The 24,994-nt window shown below is 36.3% G+C and overlaps 1 protein-coding gene across 8 annotated transcripts in view; it reads right to left on the bottom strand.

Moving 5' to 3' along the window:
* The window catches only part of LOC134531541 (persulfide dioxygenase ETHE1, mitochondrial), an 86,428-nt gene that overhangs the window by 11,465 nt on the left and 49,969 nt on the right, over positions 1-24,994 (bottom strand). For 6 of the 8 annotated variants that reach the window (XM_063367214.1, XM_063367213.1, XM_063367217.1 and 3 more), the window contains one exon: positions 5,756-5,872. The exons of the other annotated variants lie outside the window; for them this stretch is intronic. In XM_063367214.1, the coding sequence (XP_063223284.1) occupies positions 5,756-5,872 (117 nt within the window). The remainder of the gene's footprint in view (positions 1-5,755; positions 5,873-24,994) is intronic. 8 annotated transcript variants of the gene reach the window in all.

Raw genomic sequence — 24,994 nt, 5'->3', positions numbered from 1 at the left:
AAAAGTGCTAACTGAAGTGAAAGATTTTGACTGAAATGCATAAATTAGCTACTTGTAGAGTGTAATATCTTTAACAAATACTTGAATTTCGCAACTAGCATAACTTGTTGACAAAACTTATGTTCATGCAACACACAGCGTAAGTGATTTTTGGCAGTCAGTTATGGAAATAAGCATCACAGATTCTATTGGAAAATGTTAATGATTAATTATTGTGCATGCAGGTTAAGAGGATGTCTTTGTTCCAAATTCTTTGCTTATTAGTCAAAGAGAAGTCTTGAGACTACCATAAGGATATGAATTTTTTAAACGTTTCTATGTGGGCGAAAAGTAATTAACTAAAAAATATAACTTTAAATGCTAGTTATCATAATGTTAAGTTGAAAAAATTATTTACACCATCATCCCTAACACAAGACATCAAGATCTGGCTGACAAATAACAATATTAAATTCTCTGCAACAATAACAACAAAGAGTTGCGGACGAGCGTTCAGACTGAGCGGACGTGTTTAAGGCGCGCTCCTCGGTTTCGATGTTTTGAAGCGATTAACTCCCGTGTTAAAATTTTTTAGTTAGTGCTCAGGATCATTAATCATTAATTCCTCAATACTAGATCAATCGGAATTTGCGGGTTTTGATCTATCAAGTAACGATGTATCTATATCAGTACTAGACAGTGACGTCTGTGCGACCATGTTTCGGTCACCTCCTAAAAAAACACCGGTAAAACCTGTGTTCACTCAGGAACTACCATCGAATGACACCCTCATTTCTGAAAGTATCAACAGGAACACGGTGAACATGGAAGATCTGCTCAAAATTATGAATACGGTATGTGTAAAAATCGAAGAGTTAAAAAATGGGAACTGTATACTGAAAACCCTGCTTATGGATTCCAGAGCGTAAACAGCAGAAATCAGGCAGGAAATAATTAATATTAAAGGAAAACTATTCTCCGACAATCATCCTGAATCTTCATACAGTCAGGCCCTCAAGAAGCCTTTCATCGCCAAGCCAGCTGACCGCGCGATTCCACAGAACCACGCCGGTAATAGCAGCCTGTCCTCTGACCTACATTCCACTCAGCGCGACAGCACAAAGGAAAATAACAAATGTGACGACACAGATGGTTTTACGCTGGTACAGCACACACGTAAAGCCAAGTCAACAAGCCATCCTGAAATGAAGCGTGAACTGGTCATGAAAAAAACACCCATGAAAGTGGGCATTGGAAATATATCCTTGTTAAAAATTATTCCCAAACCTATTTATAAAAAAACGAAGGCACTTTTTATAACTAGGTTTGATCCGACCGTGCAAGAACAAGAGATCATTGATTACATATCTAATGAACTGAACTTATCCCAAGTTAAAGTAACAAAACTCAAAACTAAATTCAACTCCTACGCATCTTTCCACATTTTCGTGCTGGAAGAGGACTTTTCTAGAATAAATAACATTGTCTTTTGGCCAAACGGCTGCTTGTTAAGCCCCTTCTACGGCAAACTACATCATTATCAAATTCTAAACAACAACTCTGCATCTGAAGAACCCATCATCAGGCCTAGTGCATCCACTTCCACATCCACCTCTACTTCTATTTCCGCATCCACATCTACTTCAATCTTGGTGCCTGGAGGAGCATCTTAATCTCCACCTGTGAAACAGTTTCTTGAAGAATATTCAGTTGCGTATCAAAATGTGAGAGGTTTACGAACCAAATCTATTGAATTTCAGGAAAACCTAATTAGCTCACATTTTGATATTATTTGTTTAACAGAAACATGGTTTAACAAAAATAATATAAACTCTCACTATTTTACAGACCGTTATTTAGTTTTTAGAGACGATAGAAACTCAGAACTGACAATGAAGAATAGAGGCGGAGGTGTCTTATCTGCCATCAATAAGCATAAATTCTTATCAGTGCATCCTTTGTATGATTACGTTTTCCCCGGCATCGAAGCTGTCTGGTTAAAAATAAAACTAACGCCTACGAAATCATTAATACTTGGTACTATCTACTTACCTCCAGATATCACACCTAATGTTTACCGGAATTATTTTGAAGCCTTGGAAGATAAACTGCTAGTTTGTTGTGATGATATATTGATTCTCGGTGATTTTAATGTGCCTGGCATTGACTGGTCTAATTCTCTTGCTGATAACATTATACACTCACATGTCAAATCTAAAGCCAGTTACCTACTGAATTTCACATCCAGTCTTGGTTTATCACAATTTAATTGTACCCAACCAGCTATAAATCTTTTAGATCTGTGTCTTTCTAATCTTCCTCATTGTTTGGTATCACATTCTGCTGATATCCTTATCAAAGAAGATATATTCCATCCCGCTTTAAATATTAACATCATGTTAGAAACATGTCATAATAATATTAATCCCTCTTCTGTGTTCAGAAATTACAAAAAAGGTAATTATCTTGGTCTTTACAACTCTATTAATGACTGTGACTGGTCACACTTTTATAGTTCTACTGATGTTAATGATCTCGTGGATCAACTAACAACTTGTATTTCTGAAAAAATTGATACTTATATACCTCTTTCTAGTAAAAAAAAATCTAAATATCCTCTTTGGTTTTCCAACGAATTAACACGTGCTCTTAAATCTAAAAAACATTTCCACAAGTTGTACAAAAGAAACAATTATCTTTTCTACTATGCGAAGTTCTCTCATTTTAGAAAATCTGTGAAATCTCTAATTAAACGCGACAAAATCCATTGGACTCAATCGACAAACAACAATATCAAGAAAAACCCTAAAAGTTTCTGGAGATATGTTAAATTAATGAAAGATGGTTATTATGAACAACTTTCTCTTAAAGTAAATGGTGATATATCAAATGATCCGAATGTGGTAACTAATGTGTTTGCTCAGTATTTCTCTAGTGTATATGTAACCCCAAATACTTCTCCCCCAATAACTACATCGGTCATGTCTGTTGAGACTATAGCTGTGCCTAAAATTTCTGAAAGTCTAATACTTTGGGCAATTAAGGACTTAAAATCAACTAAATCCACAGGTCCTGATGGCATTCCCAATTTTATTCTTAAAGGCTGTGCCCAACTTTTAGTACCTCTACTTTATCACATTTTTAACACCAGTCTGAAAACGAATATATTTCCCAATAATTGGAAATAGCAAAAATGATTTCTATTCATAAAAATGGTTCAAAATTAGATGTCTCAAACTACAGGCCAATATCATTACTTCATGGGTTCTCCAAAATTTTTGAAAAAATTATAGCTAAATTTTTAAATTTTCAACTTAGTAATACTCTCACCAATAATCAACATGGTTTCAGGTCTGGTATGTCTACTATCACTAATCTTCTTACCTTTCTTAATCCTGTATATAATATAGATACTAATAGGGGTCAGGCCGATGCCTGTTACTTCGACTTAGCTAAAGACTTTGATACTGTAAACCATTCCTTACTTCTTATTAAATTATCCCATTTTGGTCTCTGTGGAAACTATATCAATTGGTTCTCAAGCTACCTATCCAACAGAAGTTTTTTTGTATCGATCAACAATCATAGATCTTCTCAGTATAATGCGTGTTCTGGTGTTCCCCAGGGAGGTACTCTTTCACCTCTTCTCTTTAATATATTTATTAATGACATTACACAAGTACTTTGCTACTCTACTGGCATTCTTTTTGCTGATGACCTAAAAATTTATAAAATTATTTATTCCTTAGAGGATTGTGATTTATTACAAGAAGATATTATTAAAGTTAATAATTGGTGTCTAAGAAACTTGGTCAAACCCAACAAAGATAAAACCAAGGTTATATCGTTCACTAGGAAATACCATCCGATTAAATATTCATACAAATTAGCGAATTCTATCATCTCTCAAGCCCACTACACAAAGGATCTCGGTATCATTCTTGATTCAAAACTATATTTCCATAAACATGTAGATTACATATATTCCTATGCACGAAAAACTCTAGCGCTTATAAAATTTATTACTTCTTATGCAACCAATTCAGACTCGCTTATCTCTCTTTACATGGCACTTATAAGATCAAAATTAGAATATGGTTCTGTTATCTGGAATGGTATCAACTTAACAGATACTGAAAAAATCGAAAGTATTCAAAATAAAGTTATAGATTTAATTACTACAAGGAACCTCCCACGCCCCAATTGGACACCTCTGGTAGACCGTAGGGCCTATCTTGATGCTCTTTTTGTTCATAATTGTTACATTCATAAATTCAGATGCCCTTATTTTCTTGACAATACTGCCTTAAGAATACCTCAATTCAATTCCCACTTACGCTCTACTCTGTGTACTCTTCTTACTAATAATGATATTATTTATAGACTTATAACAAATTACAATAATCTATATTTGAATTCCAACAGTGTTTGATTATAAATTCTGATTTATGTCTGTCATAGCTATATTATTTTTCCTTCAATCTCTCTTAACATTTAATAATATGATTTTACCTATATGTTTTATGTGTTATGTGTAATGGTTCTTTAACCTTTGTTAGTGTTTTGTCTGTTTTGTTATTATCACTGCTAGTGTGTGGTACTCTTGCTCTCGTTTGCTGGCCATCTGTAGATGTTTTCCTCCTATGGTACCCACGGAGGTGGGAGTCCATACACTGGTAGTGATAACTGTGTTCCTGTTATTGCATGTAGTGCCCACCACTAAAGTCTATGACTGTTGGTGAGCATGTGACAAATTCAAATAAATAAAAAATAAATAAATAAAATAAAAACAACAACAAATGGTAGTCTTTGCTTTCAGTAAAAAGTACGCGAACAACAAAACAATTTGAAATAGGCACATTCATTACGGAATGTGGCCATGATGTCACTCGCCAGGCTTCAACCCACATTGATCAGAACCTGACAACTGGTGTAGGCAAACATAAAAAAACAGATACTGGAAAAAAATCTCTTCATTGCTATATGATAAATACAATTTTGTGAGGAAATGTTCAGCAGCTATTCTGTAGACAAGTGAAAAGTGTTGCAAACACAAAAAATATTGAAAAGGACTATGTGAAGAATGACAGAAGAATAGACATTGAATTCAATAAAATAGTAAAAATTGGCTGTTAAAGTAACAGCGATACAGACAGTGGAGAAAAATATCTTTCTGATACGCAATGGGCAAGTAATTTTGATTATTTGCTACTGTATATTTTTCTTGTTTATGCACAGTTATAATTTTCTACTCTGGTTTCAATGTTTTTAAGGGGAACATACATATATAATTAATAGGTTCTGAAGCACTTTGGTATAATCTCGGCACAGTCCATCAAAGTTTTAGTCATCCTTTGGAAATGCTTTTAAATTTAGACATGTGAACTAAATATGTTAAACAACAAATTGAAAGAGTATTTTTCAATTACCAGAACACATGTCAAAAGGAACACAAAATTGTTTTTACAGACTCCTGCTTGTGTGAGACAAACTCAAGCCTTGCCTTGGAGGTTTGCTTGCATCTCGTCACGTCATAGCGTGTGAACATGAATGGAACGAGCAGTGGCAGATGATGCAGGCCATGTGCAAGTTAACACACACTTTCAGGTTCCTGTGCACAACATTACTACTTGCGCTTGGCAAGTACACTAACTCTTCTTTTACAACAAATGAGTCTACGACTTAGCTGTAGTGCTCTTTGTGCTCCCAGTTAAGTGCTAACTCTCACAGCAACAACATATAAACTACTAAGCTACAAGAAATGCTATGTTCTCACCAATCATCTTCGGGTATGGAAGATTCAGGTTTTCCATGATTTTTACAAATTCTTCCAGAGACTTGGTCAAACGAGGGTTAAACTTCTTCTCTTCATATACTGTGGTTGCTGTATGTCCTGAAATTAACATTAAAACTGCTAGTGTGCTTTGCAAACACCAAAAGATAATGACAAGTATTAATTTAGATGTACAGTAGAGTCCTGCTAATCCGAACCCCGCTAATCCGAAAATCCGCCTAATCCGAACAGGGCTAGGACAAAAAAAAAATTAATTTTATAACATTTAAGAACTATGAAAAGTAAAGAAAAACAAGTTTTTTCAAGTAATTTACGTTTATTAATAAGAAACTTATAATTTATCTATTTCACTTTCTAACTGAAAAGAAAAAATAGGATTATGTAGGTACATAGTACTTAAATACATATGTAAGTATTGAAATTTTTTAAATTTAATTACAAACTATGTGTAGAATTCATGTTCTGTACAAGATTGACACAAAACAAAACGTAAAAAAGCAAACCATTATCTAAGAGGCAAAGTCAGTAATCTTCCTTTGACGCAATGCACTAAATCGGCTTGAAGATGCAATGTTTCGCCAACGCCGCATAAACATAACATCTGTTGGGGTTGCATCGGCATGTTGCTCGACGTAGCGCAAAGCCAGATCAAGGGCGCTGGCTGCGGCAGTGTGAGAAACAATATCAGTCGGCGCGTTCCCTTCCTCCTCACTGTCGTCTGCATTGAGATCAGTTGACGTTCCCTGCACAGCTGCTACGATATCTTCATCTGTGTATTCCTCGTAGCCACAGTCGTCAATGGCCGTGCACTTTTCAACGCACTCTTCTGCATTTTCGCAACCTGGTACAATTTTTGTCACTAGTTGAAGAAGTTCAAACATTTCTTTTGCCGTGGGGAAGACCGTTTGGACAAACTCTAAATCAGGCCAGAGATTTTTCCATGATTTCTGTAAAGATTCTTTTTGTGTTTCTTCCAAGCTTCTGCTACCCAGTAAATGACATATTATATGGTGATTTTCTTGAGTTTATGCAAGATTGTCAGTTCGTCATTCTCTTCAAGCAGGCTATGAAGAAGCATTTTTCTGTAATTCTGTTTGAAAGCCTGCAAAACTCCTTGGTACATTGGCTGCAAAATTGAAGTGACGTTTGGTGGGAGAAAAATGGCTTTGATATCACCGCAAACAAGTTGCATTTCTTCAGGATGTGACGGAGCATTGTCTATGAGAAACAAAGCACTAGGAGGCAATCAATTTTCTTTGTTAAAAGCCTTTACTTTTAGCACAAATTGTTTTTTAAACCAGTCTTGGAACAAGACACGATCCATCCAAGCTTTCTTTTGGTTTCTGTAAAATAAAGGGAGTGTGTTCATGTTCATGTTTTTAAAACAGCGTGGTGTTGCTGATTTGCCGATAACCATCAGTGGAAGCTTATTTGTGGCAGAAGCATTGCAGCAGGCTAACACAGTTAGGCGTTATTTATCCATTTTAAACCCTGGTGCAGATTGTTCCTCGTGATGCAAGACTTTTGGTAGGCAATGCTTTAAAGTTAAGTCCCGTCTCATCTGCGTTATAAACTTGCTGTGGCGAGTAGGAAGAAATTATATCTTTGAACTCCTCAAGGTATTCATTAGCTGAATCATTGTTCGCTAAAAGTTTCTCCCCAGTTATTGTAAGCTGCCTGATTCTATGTCGTTTCTTCCATTGGTCTAAGAAACCCCAACTAGCCATAAATGATGCGTTACCATGAATGAGCTTGTTCAATTGAAGCGCTTTTTCTTGAATCAGAGGGCCAGTGATGGGGATTCTTTTTTGTCTTCCTTGGGCAAACCATAAAAAAAGTGCCTTGTCCAATTTTTCGTAAATAGACACTGTCATTTTGCTACGTTTTTCAATATTTTTTTTCACTTGTGGTAGTACAAAACTGCTCAATTTTACCTCTGTTCTTTTTCCAATCGGAAATGGTTGCTTTGCCGACACCAAATTCTTTCGATAACAAGTGGCACTTTCACCTTTGTCAAGTCTTTTCAGCACTTCCAGTTTTTCTTTTAATATACACAAGTTATGTTTTCGCTTGCTTGTCATGATGACCAACAGCAGGGACAAGCACAGAATGTAAAAAACCACACTTTCACACCGCTCACAAGGGCTCACAAAACACAGGTCAAGTGCGCAGTAGCAGGTGACACAGCAGTAGCATGTGACGCACTGACTGTCTGACTCATCATAGTTGGGAACGGAAGAGGAGAGGAATGTGTAAGCCTATGCGGGAAGGAGGATGCGGGCTTTGTTTACTATGGTTGGTCACTGCCCTTCCGCTAATACACACTCACGAACCGCCCTTCATTTCAACCTAATGTTGTCACGTAATGTAGGCTGTTGGATTTGATAAACTTGGAATATTTGAAATTGCAGTTTAGACTATGAGAGTAATTAAAAATATTATATGATACTAAATAAGTATGTAAGGTGTATTTTTCACCTGACCTTTCATACATATTTCACACTAAAAAGACAAAATATGGCATTATATGACAAAATTCTGCCTAACCCGAATTTTCGCTAATCCGAACATAGTTCGGTCCCAATTAGTTCGGATTAGCGGGATTTTGCTGTACATTTAAAATTAATCAGGAACATTCCACTCATCCCTTTAAATACAAAGACAATAGCTAAATGTTTATAAGAAAACAATCTATACCTATAACAACCAATTAAGTTCATCATCAGTAGCTGCACTTTCGTACAATTTTGTCCAAGGCTCTTGATTGTATTGATCAGAACAAATTAATGAAAAAATTTGAATTTTATAATATAAAAGTAATGACCTTCCATTTTTTAAATCTAAACACAGTAAACATTATCAACATATATATGTATGTGTATATATATGTGTGTGTGTATTGACGTCGAACCAAGTGCCTACCTAGCTCCCTACCAGCCATTATGACGGGGCAACGCCCCTCCTGCCAATTATGCGTGTGTGGTGCAGTGTAGCTAAGGCGTGGGGGGGGGGGGGGGGGGGGGGGGGTGTAGGGGCCAGTTAGGCGCAGTGGTACCAACAAGTACGACAGTACTTCCCGGCGACAAGGGCGATGTGTTTTTTTTTTCAGCAGACAATTTATGTATCACAGAAGAGACTGAATTTGTATATAATTTTTACTTTTATTTGAAGGGTCTTGTTCTGATTGTGCACTGGGCCCCGCCTGCGACACGTCTCGAACTCCGTGGGAGACGGTGAGGGGAGGGGAGGGGAGATGCGGACGGCGGCAGTCGCGAGCGAGTCGCGGGCCCAGTCAGTCGCGGGAGTGGAGAGGTCGCGGTTTTTTCCCAGTGCGGGTGAGCAGTCATTCAGCGTCGCTGGTCAGGACGAGGATAGGCCTTTTGCTAGACGCGCGGAACTACGTGGCATCGCCAGTAAAATCTCGGCTGTCGTAATTAACACATTCGAGTCTGTTGCTTATGACTGGTTTAAATCACTGAATACTAGGGGTTTTTATGGTTTTCCATTTTTTTTTTATTTAAATAACATATATGGTACTTAAAATACTTTTTACATGATAAAAAACTTTAGATTTTACAATTTTTAATTCAATTTAAAACATGATTTTATCTCTTTTAGTTACTGATAATTTATTTTTTATAATAAACTATGTTTTACATAAATAAAAAAATTTCTCATACACACTTCATACTATTCATTGCTGTGATTTTTATTTAAATCCAGTTAAGTTAACATTTATTTCACATTTCCAAATTAATACCAATATATGAATACGTAAATAATTTTTATTTGGTTATGTTTATGAAAATTTTGATTTAGTATGGAACTTTTGGAAGCACCCTGGCACGCACAGAGCAAAGCCACAGTCTTCGCACCACCAACGAGTTTCCTTCCTCAGCCGTTTTCCACTGTTGGCTTTGCCTACATCGGAACATACTTTACAGTATCTGGTAGGGTTGAGTTTTTTTTCGGTTGGTGGAATTTTCTTTGGAAAATGTCGAGCAGACAATCGATCTGTGGATGAGGATGATGTTGATGATTGAACGTCTGTATCGGTAGCACCATATGAAGCCAGCTGGTTCCCGAGAGCTCTCATGAAGTTTTCCAAACTTGTTTTGTTGCCATCAGCCCTGGATCTTTTGAACAAAATGAATGAATTTATGATTGACATCATTGATTTTCTTTGAAAGGGGTAGTAACTGAGTAATTGATCAACATGATCAACACCAGTTTTGTTTATATTGTAGTCAAGTACAACATCGGGTTTGGTTTTAGCAACTAAGCCACCTCTACCTCTTACAGTGACTTCACTGCATGTGGCTTTGTGCTTTGTGGAGAGGCAGTACACATCACGTGTGTCCTTCCACTTTACAGCCAACAAAGGACCGCACCTGCGAAAAATTGCTTCACCTCTTGCAAGTTCTTTGCATTTCAGTTTAGGTGGCAAGCCTTTGCGGTTTTTTTGTACCGTACCCACAGCAGTTATTTTTTCATCCCATAACTTATAGAATAATGAAGGACTTGAATAAAATCCAGACCTGCCAACTTGTAAAGTTGCTTATCAGTAAGATTTTAAAATTTTCCGAAAAGTGCGTAAATAGGTCGCGGCATTTCATGTCAGTTATACACACCATTTGTTCACCATAAATAAGTGGGAAACATGTGTTATACACATATTTACACACAAACATCACATATTATGCAAATGAATGCTATTCTCCGTAATTTAAACAAACAAGATGAAAAGTAATTTTCAAAACTTAATTTTCTTATGCTGAACATAAAATTCACTATTTCTTTTAAGAATTCTTGAAAACCAACTTACCTACCAATCTTTTGTATGATGTTTGTTATTTTCCCCCCTGAATTTTGCCACACTCAAGTTAAAATTATGCCAATGCAAACACTTGTAAAACCTTAACAAAATATGTCACCACGAGGGGATGAAGTTTGGAACAAGAATCTGTGAAAGGCAAAATGGCCCATTTTGCAAACGGTCAACAATATTAGAAACTACATCTAAAGCCATTTCATTAACAATGGCAGTTGTCTTAGTTCTACCACAGCTATATTGTTTAGCCACATCACACTTAGGAAACATTTTTCTAAGCAGTGGGCCAATATGATCTGCAACACTGAAGGGTATGTTGTGTTCCACAAAATAACCAGTGAACAAACACTCAGCCTGAATAACCTCATTTTCAACACTATTTGTACCAAAGTAAGTGTTATATCTTTTTATTTTCCTGTTGGTATTTGAAATTACTTACATGTTTCGCACACTTGATATGGATAGTGGGTAAATATGTACTTAAGTGGTATTTGCGAAAGAAAATTTTAAAAATCTGAAAATACTTTTATTATATGCTCTTTAAATTCCTCTTTTCATTAAAGCCGGCGAAGATAAGAAATTCTAAATACTTTATGAGATATCGCCGTTCTTAATTATGCTATAGAAGATGTGTGTAATCATTCGACCGTTGCCATTTTTGTTATTTTGCCGTGTGTTCGTGAATGCCTAATTAATTAAAATGGTCCGCCGGCTTTAATGAAAAGATGAATTTAAAGAGCATATAATAAAAGTATTTTCAGATTTTTAATATTTTTTTTCGCAAATACCGCTCAACTACATATTTAAGCACAGTTTATACCTTTTGTTGGCACATAAGTACTATATTAAGAAAAATAATCGACGCCTTGACTCAAACAACTTTATTTCTTTCTTGCTTCACTACATAACGAAATGTATGTGAAACTCAAATACACTTCCAAACATAACTGTATCGTAAATATTTTGCTTTAACTGAACCACTATAGTTTTTAATTAATGTACACCAAACCACTATTTGTTATCAAACACAACACTACACGCGTGGACATAACCTGCAATCTCGTACACGACGGGCCCATCTACAACAGTCCGAACCTGTGGCCTCTGGATGGTCCGTGTCCTTATCCCATTGATAAAGGTTACTATCTTAAAGTGAATGAATGACGTCACATGTCGCACATACGACTGTCCAGTCTACAATTACGATGTCTGATGTCTGAATCACGGTCTAAGAAGGGGAGGTCTGGACACTCCCCAACCAGGCCAGCATGCAAAAGTGGCACACCTAATGTCTCCGTAGTTCCGCTCCGCTCCACCATCTGACGTGTAGCGCTGGTTGTTACGCGGTGGTATTTTAAGCTTTGTTGTTATGAACAACTCAACATAATAATCATTTAAATTTTCATTTAAATGTTTAAAATGCATTAATCTCCAGATATCGATACAGTATTAAATTGGATGTGTTTATTTTTTATAAGTTTGGGAATTATTTCATAAATTAGGTCAATTAGGTTACGAAGTATAGTTTCCACATTAGCATTGGCGGGAACTTCATTGTGAGCAAGGAGCATTGATTGTTAGTAAAGAGAATAAGCGTATATTATTTTAATTGTGAAAATGCCTAACCTTTGTGTTGCACCTGGGTGCAAAACAAATTATCAGGCAAAGTCGGACGAGAAAGTTGCAATATTCCGAGTTCCCAATGATGACAATGTTAGGCAATTGTGGCAGAAAGCAATTCCTTGAGACAAGTTTGTACTTAAAAGATCCCATTATGTATGCGAAAAACATTTTGTGGAAGACGACATTCTCACAAAAAAAGGAACACAAAGATCAGTTCGGAAACGTCATTGGAATAGTAAGTTAATTTTTATTATTTGTATGAATGTAGTCTAAAGATTACTTATTTTTGTATAGGCCCAACTTTTTTAAAAATGGAATGTATTATGTCAAATTTTATTAATGACCAGCACAACCCTGATAATACCTGTTTGTAAGTAGTTTGACAATACACCATTTTTTATTAAAATACAAAATTTGCAAAACGAGTGCGATCTCTTCCTTAAAAAAATTATAAAAATCCCAAAATACTTTTATTCAGTGCTTTAAACTTTCCTTTGTTATCTTAAAAGGCGCAGATACGGAATTCAAACTCGTTTAGGAGTAATAGCAGTTTGTAATTTACATTACAATACCTGTGCATTCATGCGGCTATCAAAATTATTTTTGCTTGCTGTGTATGTGCGTCTTGTTTGTTTTCGACAACTTATAAAAACGTATATATTTTTTATTTGGATATTTTAAGGCAATGTAAATAAAAAAAATTAAAAAAATACGTCCCTACTATGCACCCAAGCTGAAGCGTCAACACTTGACATGAGACACGAAACATTGACGATGGCACTTATTTGTGTAGCAAATAATGTATTGAAAATGCAGGTTTGGTATTGTTATTCAAATACGTAAATCAGCCAAGTTATGTAATTTGATTCAGCCTTTAATTTTAAATGTTAAAATATAGTGTAATTATATTAAAATTCATTGCAGTGCATCAAATACTGTCGTAACTCTCTACGTTTGTAATTATGGAGTATAGGGCCACCATGGAAATAAAAAAAGTAAAAACAAAACTTATTTTACTTCCTTACATGATTCCTGATCATTCTGCAAAACGGCATTGCGATATTTCCAGTAATTTGCATAAAAATTACCTTTTTAAACGAGTGTATTTTTTAAAGTTTTATAGACATTAACAAATTAGGTTGCGGAAATGTGGCCCTATGCCCGATTATCACGTTACTGTGCGTCCTCCGGCGATGATTTTAAACTATCGTTGTATCGTATATTATTTACCTCTTGTTTGTTTTTCACGAGAATTGACAAAATCATCATAACGCCTAATGATATATTTCCACCGCAAGACACCTAGCGCTAGAGTTGAATAGCGGACGTCGAACGAACTATGGAGACAGTAAGTGGTCACTTTTATCTGGCGAGTGTCCAGACCTCCCCTTCTTAGACCGTGGTCTGAATCTAACGATTTCTAAAGTATTCACCACAGCGCAGTAACGTGGAAGCGCGGCAAAAAATGTCGTCGGGTCAGTGCAAATATATGGTATTCTGTACTGTAAACTACAGTACATGTACAACAAAATGCGGTTAAAACAATCTTGCAGCACGTTAAAATCGGTACTTCCTTTCTTCTTGCCGTAAAAACCATTACAAAACTGTGGTATTGTACGTGACATTAACGGCACTGTTCCAACAAAAATACGGTACAAAAACTGTATATATGGTATTTACCGATGCAAGTACACTATTTTATGGCACGAGATTGAAAACGCTAGCCCGTGCCCCGTGAGTCAATGTAGAATTTCAGGCCAGAAGAAACGTAATGCGTAAAATTAATGCCGCTCCCCGTAAAAACGTAAGAACTGCAATCACCCGTACAAATTACGGCAGAATCGTACAAGTTGGCAGGTCTGAAAATCTGTCCATGTAAATTGTGTGCGCCTTATGAAAATAATCATGACACAATCTCCGGACAAGACTCTCAATAGATAGGGCCACGATTTTTTCGCACAAGCGAAATAACACGAAATAAAACGATATTGAGAGTTAACACCACCGAAACGCGAAAAATAGAATACGTACCATATAAACACGAAATGCATTACAATAACATCGTTAGATGCCAAATTTTTGTTTACGACGTTTCTTGGATCAATTATCTTTGTAGGCGTTTCAAACACACTTCTCCAATATACAAATATAACAGAAGATTTTAATATTTCATAGTTTTTTCACGGATAATAATCTTCCTAGTTTTAGGTTATATCAAACATTGAAAATATTTGGTTATATACGCACGTTAGAAAAACAGTGCCGCCATTATGCGAAGATTGTGAACAGACACCGTTAGCCAACACGCAAAGCGCAAATACAATTGTATTGAGCGTAATAATTTTCCGCGTGTGTTTCATAACGTAATTTAAAAGCTGGGAAAAAATTTGTCGTTTTTTGACTAAGTAAATGTACTGCAGCACCCGAAGCTTTAAAATCTTTATGACGTGCAGCGCATCGCCAGTGTAAAGAGAAAAAAAAATATTAATGTTTCGTGTATTGGCACGATTGCATTAAACATTATTTTTGTAAAAAAAAAAAAGTGGTTTACAACGTCCGTGACTATACTTTTGCCGTGCTGAAATTTAGATTTAGAGTTATATTTTCATTACATTTTACAACATTTTACGTTCGTTAAGTTTTCGTGGATTTTTTTCTCTGTGTTCCTGTTTTAGGAAGATGTAGCAACATCGTGTAACAAACAAAAAAAATGCCTAAAAATAAACCAACAGTGGCTGCACGTGCAGCAGAATTTTCAAAAGAAGGGTTTTATGTGAGTGACGGTAAAATACTGATGTGTAAATTTTGCGACTGTCGTTTAGAGTTTGAAAGGAAAGATACACTAAACAAACACACTCAGTCCGAGAGACACAAAAATGGGAAGCAAAGGCAACAAACTTCAAAACGGCAGCTTTCAATTTATGAGGCAGAGCCAGTGCTAAAACGAGCCAAGCAACAAAAAGATGAATTTGTACTGGAAACAGTTGAAGCATTTATTGCTGCTGGAATTCCTGTTGAGAAACTGGACAGCTGCAAACTTAGGGAATGGCTAGCAAAACATGTCGGTGGTGCTGGTGATATACCTAGTGCAGACTGGGTAAGAAAAAAATATATTCCTCTTTTAAGGGAAAAGAAAGAGGCAGAGATCAGAGAAAAAGTGGCAGACCAGAAAGTTGTAATTATGGCAGATGAAACCACAGATAAAGCAAATAACTGTGTGTTCAATATTCTTTTCCAGATATTGCAACCAGGGGCAGAACATAGCATTTTACTTGGAGCATCATGTGTACTTGAAGCTGCAAATGCTGTCAGCTGCTCGAAAGCTGTGATTGACATATGCACCAAGTATGAAATCAAAGAAGAAAACATAGTTGCATATGTAACTGACGGTGCTAGATATATGACCAGATCTGCAAGCACTTTGAAAGGTATATTTGGTGAACATGTGTACCACGTGCAGTGCTGGGCACATAAAATCAATCTGGTAGGGCAGATCTGGCAGAACAGTTTGGAGGATTTAAACCTGTTTGTGATCAAGGTAAAAAATGCTTTTTTGAACACACGAAAGAGACGGCATGCTTACCTCAACTTTTTGAGGGACAAGAATGGAGAAGATAATGCGAAGATGTTTCCACTGCCCATTGTGACACGATGGAACACGTGGTTTCATGCTGTTTTCTACCTGGCTGACCACCTGCATAACATTGTTAGCTTCTTCGAACAACTGAGTGAAGAAAATAATGCTGGTGTGAAATTCATAAAGGGACTGCAAGAAACTGAGATACAAGCCCTGGAAGCTCAGTGTGTGTTTGTCACTGAAAATTGTGCCTGCTTTGTTGACACAATAAACTTCTTGGAGGGATCCTCCTACCCAACTGCCCACCTCCTCTATTCAAAGCTTCAGAAGCTTCAAATTTCATTGGAAGTTCTAACAAAAGGAATTTTTCCAGAGAGTGTTGAAAAGTTACTGAGCAAAATGAAAAGTGTTCAGTCTGCAGCCTTGAAAGAACTGTTCAAACAGACATCACAGCTTAGCTTACTAAAGCTACATGATTTGGTCTCAAGTGATCCTTCTCATGCACTTTTTCGTGATATTGATGCCCTGCTCAACCCCAAAAATATTGGGAATGTGAGTATAGAAGGCAAAAACTTCTCCAAAATGGTTGATTTTCTACCGTTCCTACAAAATGTGCCAAGAACTGCAGTGGCAGCAGGTTATATGTCCCTTCAAAAGCTTGTAAACATTGAACTACAAAAACCACACACAGACAATGTAGACATAGTGAACCTCATGTGTCAACTAAAATGTGACTTTCCTGAATTTGCTGCAGCTGCACTAAAATTAATGTGGATACCAACATCAAATGTTGACACTGAAAGGTCATTTTCTAAATATTCTGTAATTGTCAGTGACCGGAGAAGATCTCTTTTGCCTGAGAATGCAGAACTTTTAACTATGGTCGCTTTCTCATGATTTGTGAATAATGATAACCAATATAAAATACTGCCACCTATATATAAATGTGCCTTTACCAAATATGAGAAGAACAATGTCAAAATTATGTCCTAAGTTATGTTTATCGTGTTTTTATACTTGCTTTTATACACAATCTACACCGTTAGTATTTATTTACTTTGAACAATGTTTTAATTAACTTTAAGCAAAAATTGTAAATATTAAAATAAGGGATTATAATTACATTTAATATCACTGTCCTTAAATCTTCGAAATAAATCATAAAGACAATACAAAAGAAATTTGAATTTTTATGACGATAAAGACGAAATCTCAAAATCTTTAGGACGAAATTTCCCAAAAAATAAAACCGTAAAATCTTGGCTCTATCAATAGAGTTTTCCACACTTCCAGCACCACCAGTATAAACCTCTCAGTTTAGGACATATCCTGTATTGGTGTCACAAAGAATATATAACTTTATACCATACTTATGAGGTTTATTTTTTATATAAACGCGGAAGTGTAAACGTCCTCGAAAAGGACACATTCCTTCATCAATTGTCAGGTTTTCTGATGGATAAAGACAGGCCTTACATTGACGGACAAAATGATTCAAAAACGGCCTGACTTTATGTAGAGGGTCGTGATTTTCTTGTCCTCTTGGTACGTAAGTAGCATTGTCATTTATGTGTAACATGAATAATATTGACCGGAATCTGTCTGCTAAGGAGACGCCCAGGAAATGGAGTGTGCATTATGTTGTCATTTGACCAATAATCTGTTATCTTGGGTTTCCTGACCAAGCACATGTGAATGATCACTGCAAAGAAGTAATATATTTCTTGAAGCTTGACCGTAGTCCAACGCTGCCACATTGAATTTGGTTTCAATTTTTTTGCCCGTTTCATTTTGTCAATCATGGTACCTGCATATCGATTTGTTTCAGTCTTTATATTTTTTATGACGTCTGTGCCAAAAAATTTAGAGAAACAGGTAAGTTCATCGGAAGTTTCATCAATGTCGATAAGAATGCCAGATGCTTCCTCAAAAACAGGCAGCTGTGGTTGGTTGTCCATTGATACCCAGCTATGACTCCAGGTTTTTCATTTGCTAGTAATTGTGTTCTTGTATTGGAATCTGAAACAAAAACCATATGTTTTTTACATTGTTTGCATAATTTTTTTACTTTTACGTAAATGTGAAAAAAAAACGATTACCAGCTTATAAAGAAATTCAAAGGCACAAAAATGTAATATTTATGAAAGCTGGGTAACTTACCAGAAACGTTACTTGTGCTAGGTTTATCCGAGTGGTCTTGTCTATTCGCATTGCTCAGCTGCGCAATGTGGACTAGCGGAACATCATCTTCATCTAAAAAATAATAATGTGACATTCACATTTACATGTAAGGGTCCAAGAGCTAATGTAAAATATCTACAATACACAAGGGAAAAAAATACGAACCACTATCAGTACCTGTATCAGGTGTCTGTGATGGACGAGCTTGTGAAAGTCCCGTTTTCTGTGTAAAACTGCTCTTCTGTTTCCTTATTTTTGCAAAATCTTCATCTGTAATAAAAAAAACATCCTGGGTAAGATATGTACAAAAATAATAATTTTTATACATGGGTAAAACAAGTTTCAAGCTCATTCGGCAGGTTTTGAATAATTGCATACAAACCTGATGTGTCAGAATATTCAGACGATGGTTCATACAAAGAATCAGAACTGCAGTTATCAGCTTCTGAACCAGAAGAAGCATAAAATTCTTCATGTTCGAAAAATTCGTCACTCTCGCGCGATCTCTTTGCCATTTCTACTGCAACAAAACCGCTGTAATTCCCCTGGCACGATGAAACACGCCCGAAGCAGCTTCAAACGTAAAACAGTACAGCAGATGCCATCTAGCGGCAACCGATAGTACTACGACGACTGTGGAAAGAACGCCCGGCAATCCAAGCCCGTTTATCGCTCGAGCAAGCACATGTTAGTCCATGAAAACGTGCGCTCGAGCGCCGTTCATTGTATTAAAATACTATGCTCGAGCATGGACCCGAATGTGTTAATTTTGTATACAAATATAGGTTGTGAGAACCGCAATTGGCCCTCGTGGCGCGGGCGTCCCAACAGACAGTCACGAGTCAGACGCGAGAGACGTCTCACAACCCACAGAGATTTGGAGTATATCCTGAACATCGTGTAGCCAGTAGACTTCGTGTAGAGCCAGTAGCGCATTGATTTGCAGTGCGGCACAGATCGGCGTGGCACAGCTCACGGAGCCGGGCTTCCCCCTAAGACGTGCACAGGCGGGGACGGGGTCAGCCCCATGTATCAGGGTCGGTGTGTCAATAAACCAGCAGTCGCCCATTGAACTTGGACATTGTGATTACGAGCACCAGGTTAGCTTCCCCCGGAGGACACGAGGCCGGAACCCCCCTCTACCTCGAGCAGTCGGGCAGCTGCACCTTTCCCGGGGAATAGCCTGGACGACAGTATATATATGACACACACATTTACTGTTAATTAGGGGTGCACAATTATCATTTTTAATGCTAAGTCGTGACAAGTAATGCAAAAAAAAATTGAGTGAGTCAAGTTGCAACTTTTTTTTTTTTTTTCAATTTTCCTTTTAACACTTTGCACACTATGCCCGAGCACGACTCGGGTTTACATGAAGCACCGAGCACACTACGCCCGAGCGCCACTCGTTTTCCATTTCACAATGCATTTCAGCGGGAATTATACACTACAGAACAAGCAGTGCTCGTCTATATATTTTTTTGTTAATAAATAATTTTTCAATGAATAAGATTATTGATTTCAAAATCCACATCAAAGTGTGTACAGCAGCAATTCACTGTAGAAATATGAAATATTCCGCCAAAGTTGTTGGATAATATAAGAAACAATTATTACTTTAGCTAGTGTTTTTACTAGGGGCGATTTTCAATATTGAAACACCCATCCATTTTACATAAAAGAAATGTATGTATAAATATATTTTCATTTGCAAATTCGAATGTTAATTTTTTACATTCAACCTACAAAAAATCAGTCAGTACATTTATATAGCACTGCTCAGTAATATAATATAAAGAGGCAATAAAAAAAGTATGTATAACAATAAACAAGGTAAAATATAACATTATGTTTTCCCCATATTACTTTTCCTACAGAAATAACAAATATTGCCCGAATGCAATCAGTGGTAGCGTGATAAAAGAAGCCACATACATGGCGAAGAGATAAGCACGCAGCCGGTTTCAATGCTACACACCGATGCGACGTGACTAGGAAAACATGCTGAGCTGCTAACCAATTCGTATGAAGCCCAATAATAGCAGCAAATGCCAGTCTTTTATCCTTCCCATAAATATCTACGTGATAAGAAACACAATCTAGCTCACAAACATTACAACATTTGTACTCAACAGTACTTTACATGCCGAAAAATACGGAATGAAGTGTAATGGTAAAACTTTACAGTAAAATTTCTACAGCCACTTATCTGAGTCCGGTATATACTCTGAATCATATTTTTCCGAATCACTGAAGCTTCACGAAATAAAGTGTTTTTCACATGTGTTTGTTGAAAAAGCCGAACAAAGTGATTACTGGAGCACCGACCCGGTCCTTCACTCATCTGCAGGCAAGCTCATGAGCAGAGACCGATTTCTTTCTATACTGAGTATGCTGCACCTGAACGACAACAACCAGTATGCTCCAAAAAATGACCCCAATCACGACCCTGTGTTCAAAATTAGGCCAATACTAGATTATTTCAACAAGCAAAGTAAAGCATCATTGTCTCCAGACAAAGAACTTACAGTTGATGAGGGGATGTGTCCATTTCGAGGAAGGATTGGATTCAGAGTGTACATAAAAAATAAACCACACAAGTATGGACTGAAGCTAAATCTGGTTATGTCTTGAACACAGAGCTGTATTCTGGAGCAGCTGCAGGACACAGCAATGCGGTTGAGCCTCTCATTTACAGATTGTGTAATAATTATTTGGGAAAGGGATATGTTATATACATGGACAGATTTTACACGAGTCCTCTCTTGAGGAAGCTCCGGCACGATGATACTTTGGGTGTTGGGACCGTAATGAAGAACAGGAAAGGACTATGTAAGCAGTTAGTGAACACACCCTTGAAGAAAGGAGAGTTTTCTTTTCGACGTTCCGAAGAACTCTTTTTTCTGAAGTGGAAGGATGCACGTGATGTATTCATGTTATCTTCATTGCACAAGAATGGTGCCACTGTACTTCAAACCAAAGCAAAAGGAGGTCATGTGTTGAAAGCAAAGCCAAACGTTGTAGTTGACTACAATCTCTACAAATGTGGGGTGGATCGTGGAGATCAGCTGCAGGGTTATTACCCATTTGCACGACGCAATCTAAAATGGTGGAAGAAACTATTTTTTCACTACCTCATCATGTCAGCAGCCAATGCTTATCTTGTTTACAAAGGACTACAGGCACAGAACAGTCGCTTATATTTTGCTGACTTTATAAGGACCGTAGCAAGTTCTCTAGCAGATTGTGCTACAGTGGAGAGAGAGTTCATTGCCAGGGCTTGCTTGTGCATCAAGACTCACCTCAAAGCACTTTCCTTCAAAGATTCCTGCAACGGAGAAGAAGGAACGGCCCACTAGTGTGTGCAATGTGTGTGCCGACACAAGCAAGAAAAACACTGGCAAAAAAGTACGGAAAGACACAAGATGGATGTGCTCATCTTGCAGTGTGCCATTATGCCTTCCTGAGTGTTTCAGGAAGTTTCACTCCTCAAGAGACTATTCAGCATAAATGATGTTGCATCCAACAGAAAATAATATTTTCAATTATATTTTCCTAAGTAAAATAACAGGTATCTAATGAACCGAAATTTTCATTACTATAATGTTGTTTTCATAAATGTTCATATTATTGATAATTTGCTACATTATTATTTATTTTATTATGTATAATCACTATTGACATGTGGAAATTTGCTATACAATAATTGAAAAGTAATGTCACAACTGAAATTCGTAACTTCATTTTTTTTACTAGAATGAAATTTTTCACAACTGCTCATTGTATTGATGTTTTGATATTTTTTTTATTTGGTATAATACGATTGAAATTCTGTAAATATACATTATTGTTTGAAAAACTATGTACAAAAAATAACATTTTGCAGAACTGTTCATTGTATGATATTTGTACATTTTTGTACCATTATGCTATTTTTATTTTGATTATTTATTATAAAAGTACCCATATTTTCTAACATGTTATTACTATTTTGAAAACTTATTTCAAAATAGGATGCATAATGTTAGTTATTTTTATTATATGGAACCTTGTTTATTAACCATTGTGTTGATAATTTGATATTTTTATTATATAATTATAAAATTATTTTCTATAATAGCGATATAATTTTGTATGTTAGTTTTTCAATTTCGAGAGCTGCCAAGAAAATAAATAGTGGCTATAGATTTCTTTACTGTAATCACATTCACTTCATTGATTACCTATATTGCTAAATTGTGCTATTTTACTGTATTCTCAATTATATATAATAGTGATGTATAAGTTTCTTTCTTATTAGCTATACAAGTGCTAAAATGTTGTAAATACACTTCATAAATTTGAAAACTAATAAAAAATATATATACATAAACTTATATCATATTTTCAAATAATGCAACAACTATTTCACCTATAAAACTTTTTTATTTTCTTGAAAACATGTTATTATTATAAAATTATTTTCAGTAATATATAAATTAAAACACTTTAAGTAAATATTTTTATAAAAAAGTAAAAGTTTCAAAAAAAAAAAAAATATTATACACATTATTTAAAGTACCACTAATTTTAGAAATAACATCACCAATTAACCTTAAAAGGTACAGTATACAGATACTTTTGGTTAAAATGTGGCGTCAGTGTGCTAAGTGTTAAGTTCAACTAACTGGAAACAATGTTACAAAAGTACACACTGTACACAGTATCTTATGATGGTTTTTTAATCACTATCATAGTGCCAGCTGCATAATAACCCTCAGCTCCTACCTACAGTATTTAGATTTACAAAAGAATTTTAGAACTGTGCATTTCCATGTAATTTAGCTATTTTGAATTTTTCTTACAAAAAAGCAACTATATATATATATTGATAAAAAAAATTAAATGAACTCTTTCTAATTATGTTATGAACCATGAGGAGACTAAAATATGTTTGTCCTATTGCATTACAGTTAAAGACTTTAAATTTAAGATGTTATTTGGCACATTAAAATGAAAACAATTTTTCATGCCGAAATTATCATTTTATTGCTATTTTAAAAATTCAAGTTTGTTATTAACCTTTACACTATACACTCAGTACAAAAATATTCAGGGTGTATGTATGATAACATCTCATAAAATCTCATCAGCTATAGCTGGAGACAAGAGACTAATGGAATTTTCTACTCTACAGACGATATCTTCTGTGGGAATTGCCTAAGGTGCAACTGCGAAGTTCATGCCTTTGGCTAAAAGTGAAACAGATTGACAACAACTCTTTTTTTGTCCAAAGCAGGTGAAGCAGGTGTTTCGCTCGGAAACAACAAGAGTACTTCACAATGCCAAGCCTCCCATGCATAACATCAACAGAGAATAAAGAAAAGCACTGAAAGACCTTCGCAGTGACAAAGATGTTGTGATTCTGAAGGCAGACAAGGGAAATGCGACTGTGGTCATGAATACTTTAGATTATAAAGCGAAAATCCACAAAATTCTTGCCGAACCTACATAATGCAGCAGTCAAGAAAAATCCTATAAAACCAATAGAATCATCCACAAAGAAACTAGTTACCGAATCAAGCTTAGACGAAAACTGTAAGAAACAACTAATTGTCAAAGATGTCAGAACCCGGACATTCTATGGGTTTCCGAAGATACACAAGAAGGACACTCCTCTTCGCCCGATGGTGAGTGCAATCAGTTCTCCTACCCATGCACTAGCCAGATACTTGAATTAATTAAGTACCCACAGCAGCTTCTCATGTCGGAAATTCTGCACATTTCATTTATATTCTTAAACAACTTTCTATTCAACCAACAGATATCCTGGTCAGCTTTGATGTGGTTTCACTCTTCACTAAAGTGCCTGTCCCAGAAGCCCTTCAAATTCTCCTCACATGCCCGGGAGAAGACAATCTGAGCAGACATAGTGAAGCTCACAGAACACTGTGTTTCTTCAACCTCCTTCTCATTCAAGGGGCAGATCTACAAGCAACAGGAAGGCACTGCTATGGGCTCGCCTCTCTCTCCCTTATTAGCTAACATTTTTATGGCCAAATTTGAGGATAAAGCAATAAGTACCAGCCAGCTTAAACCCAAGTGCTGGTACAGGTATGTAGATGACAACTTTGTTACTTGGAGGCACGGAAAAGATAAGCTACAAGACTTTCTAAAACACCTGAACAGCATCCATCCGAACATACAATTCACCATGGAGGTGGAAGTAGAAGGAAATTTGCCTTTTCTGGATGTCTTTTTCACAAGAGGAGAGGATAATCACATCGGCCACAGTGTTTACAGAAAGCCAACCCACACAGACAGGTATCTACAGGCGAGTTCACAACACCCTCCATCTCAGAAGAGAACAGTCATCTCAACTTAGGTATACAGAGCTCGAGCCATTTGTGAAGAAGACAATATTGGGAAAGAAATGAAACATCTTACAAATGCTCTTCAAGCGAATGGTTATTCAAAGTCAGAAAAAGAAAGAAAATCTTCCTAATAAAACCTTCATTACTTATGTCAAAGGAATTTCTGACCAAGTGGCAAGAATTCTTAGGAAGCATGAAATTCATACAGTTCTCTAACCCATAAACAAGATTGAGGGGTCTCTGACATCGGTGAAAGACAAAACACCTGCCGAAAACCTAGCCGGTGTGTACAAGATTCCATGTTCCTGTGACAAGGTATATATCGTTGGCTAAGAAGTGATACCTCGTATTTACAATTTTGTCGAAAATGAAATACGTGTATGATAATATAAAGAAAAAATCACTACACCTGCTGGTGAGACCTCGTATCTCTATCGTGGATATTAAAATCGGAAAACAGTTTCAAGTGACATCTAGTATCAGATACCGGAACTGTTTGGTCTGGTGAGACTTCGCATGTACAGGGTAGAGTGCAGTGGTGGTAAGAAGTGGAGAGAGCAGCACATGTCCGGTGAGATCTCGTAGGTGAATGGAGTCTGATGGATATAACAGCCTAAAGGTATAGCTATTGTTATGCTGTTTACTTGTTTGAATAA

Source organism: Bacillus rossius, chromosome 5 (genome assembly GCF_032445375.1).
Source record: "Bacillus rossius redtenbacheri isolate Brsri chromosome 5, Brsri_v3, whole genome shotgun sequence".
In the NCBI taxonomy this organism is placed as follows: Eukaryota; Metazoa; Arthropoda; class Insecta; order Phasmatodea; family Bacillidae; genus Bacillus; species Bacillus rossius.
Note: the sequence above shows the minus strand (reverse complement) of the source record. Positions and strands in the feature narration are given on the sequence as shown.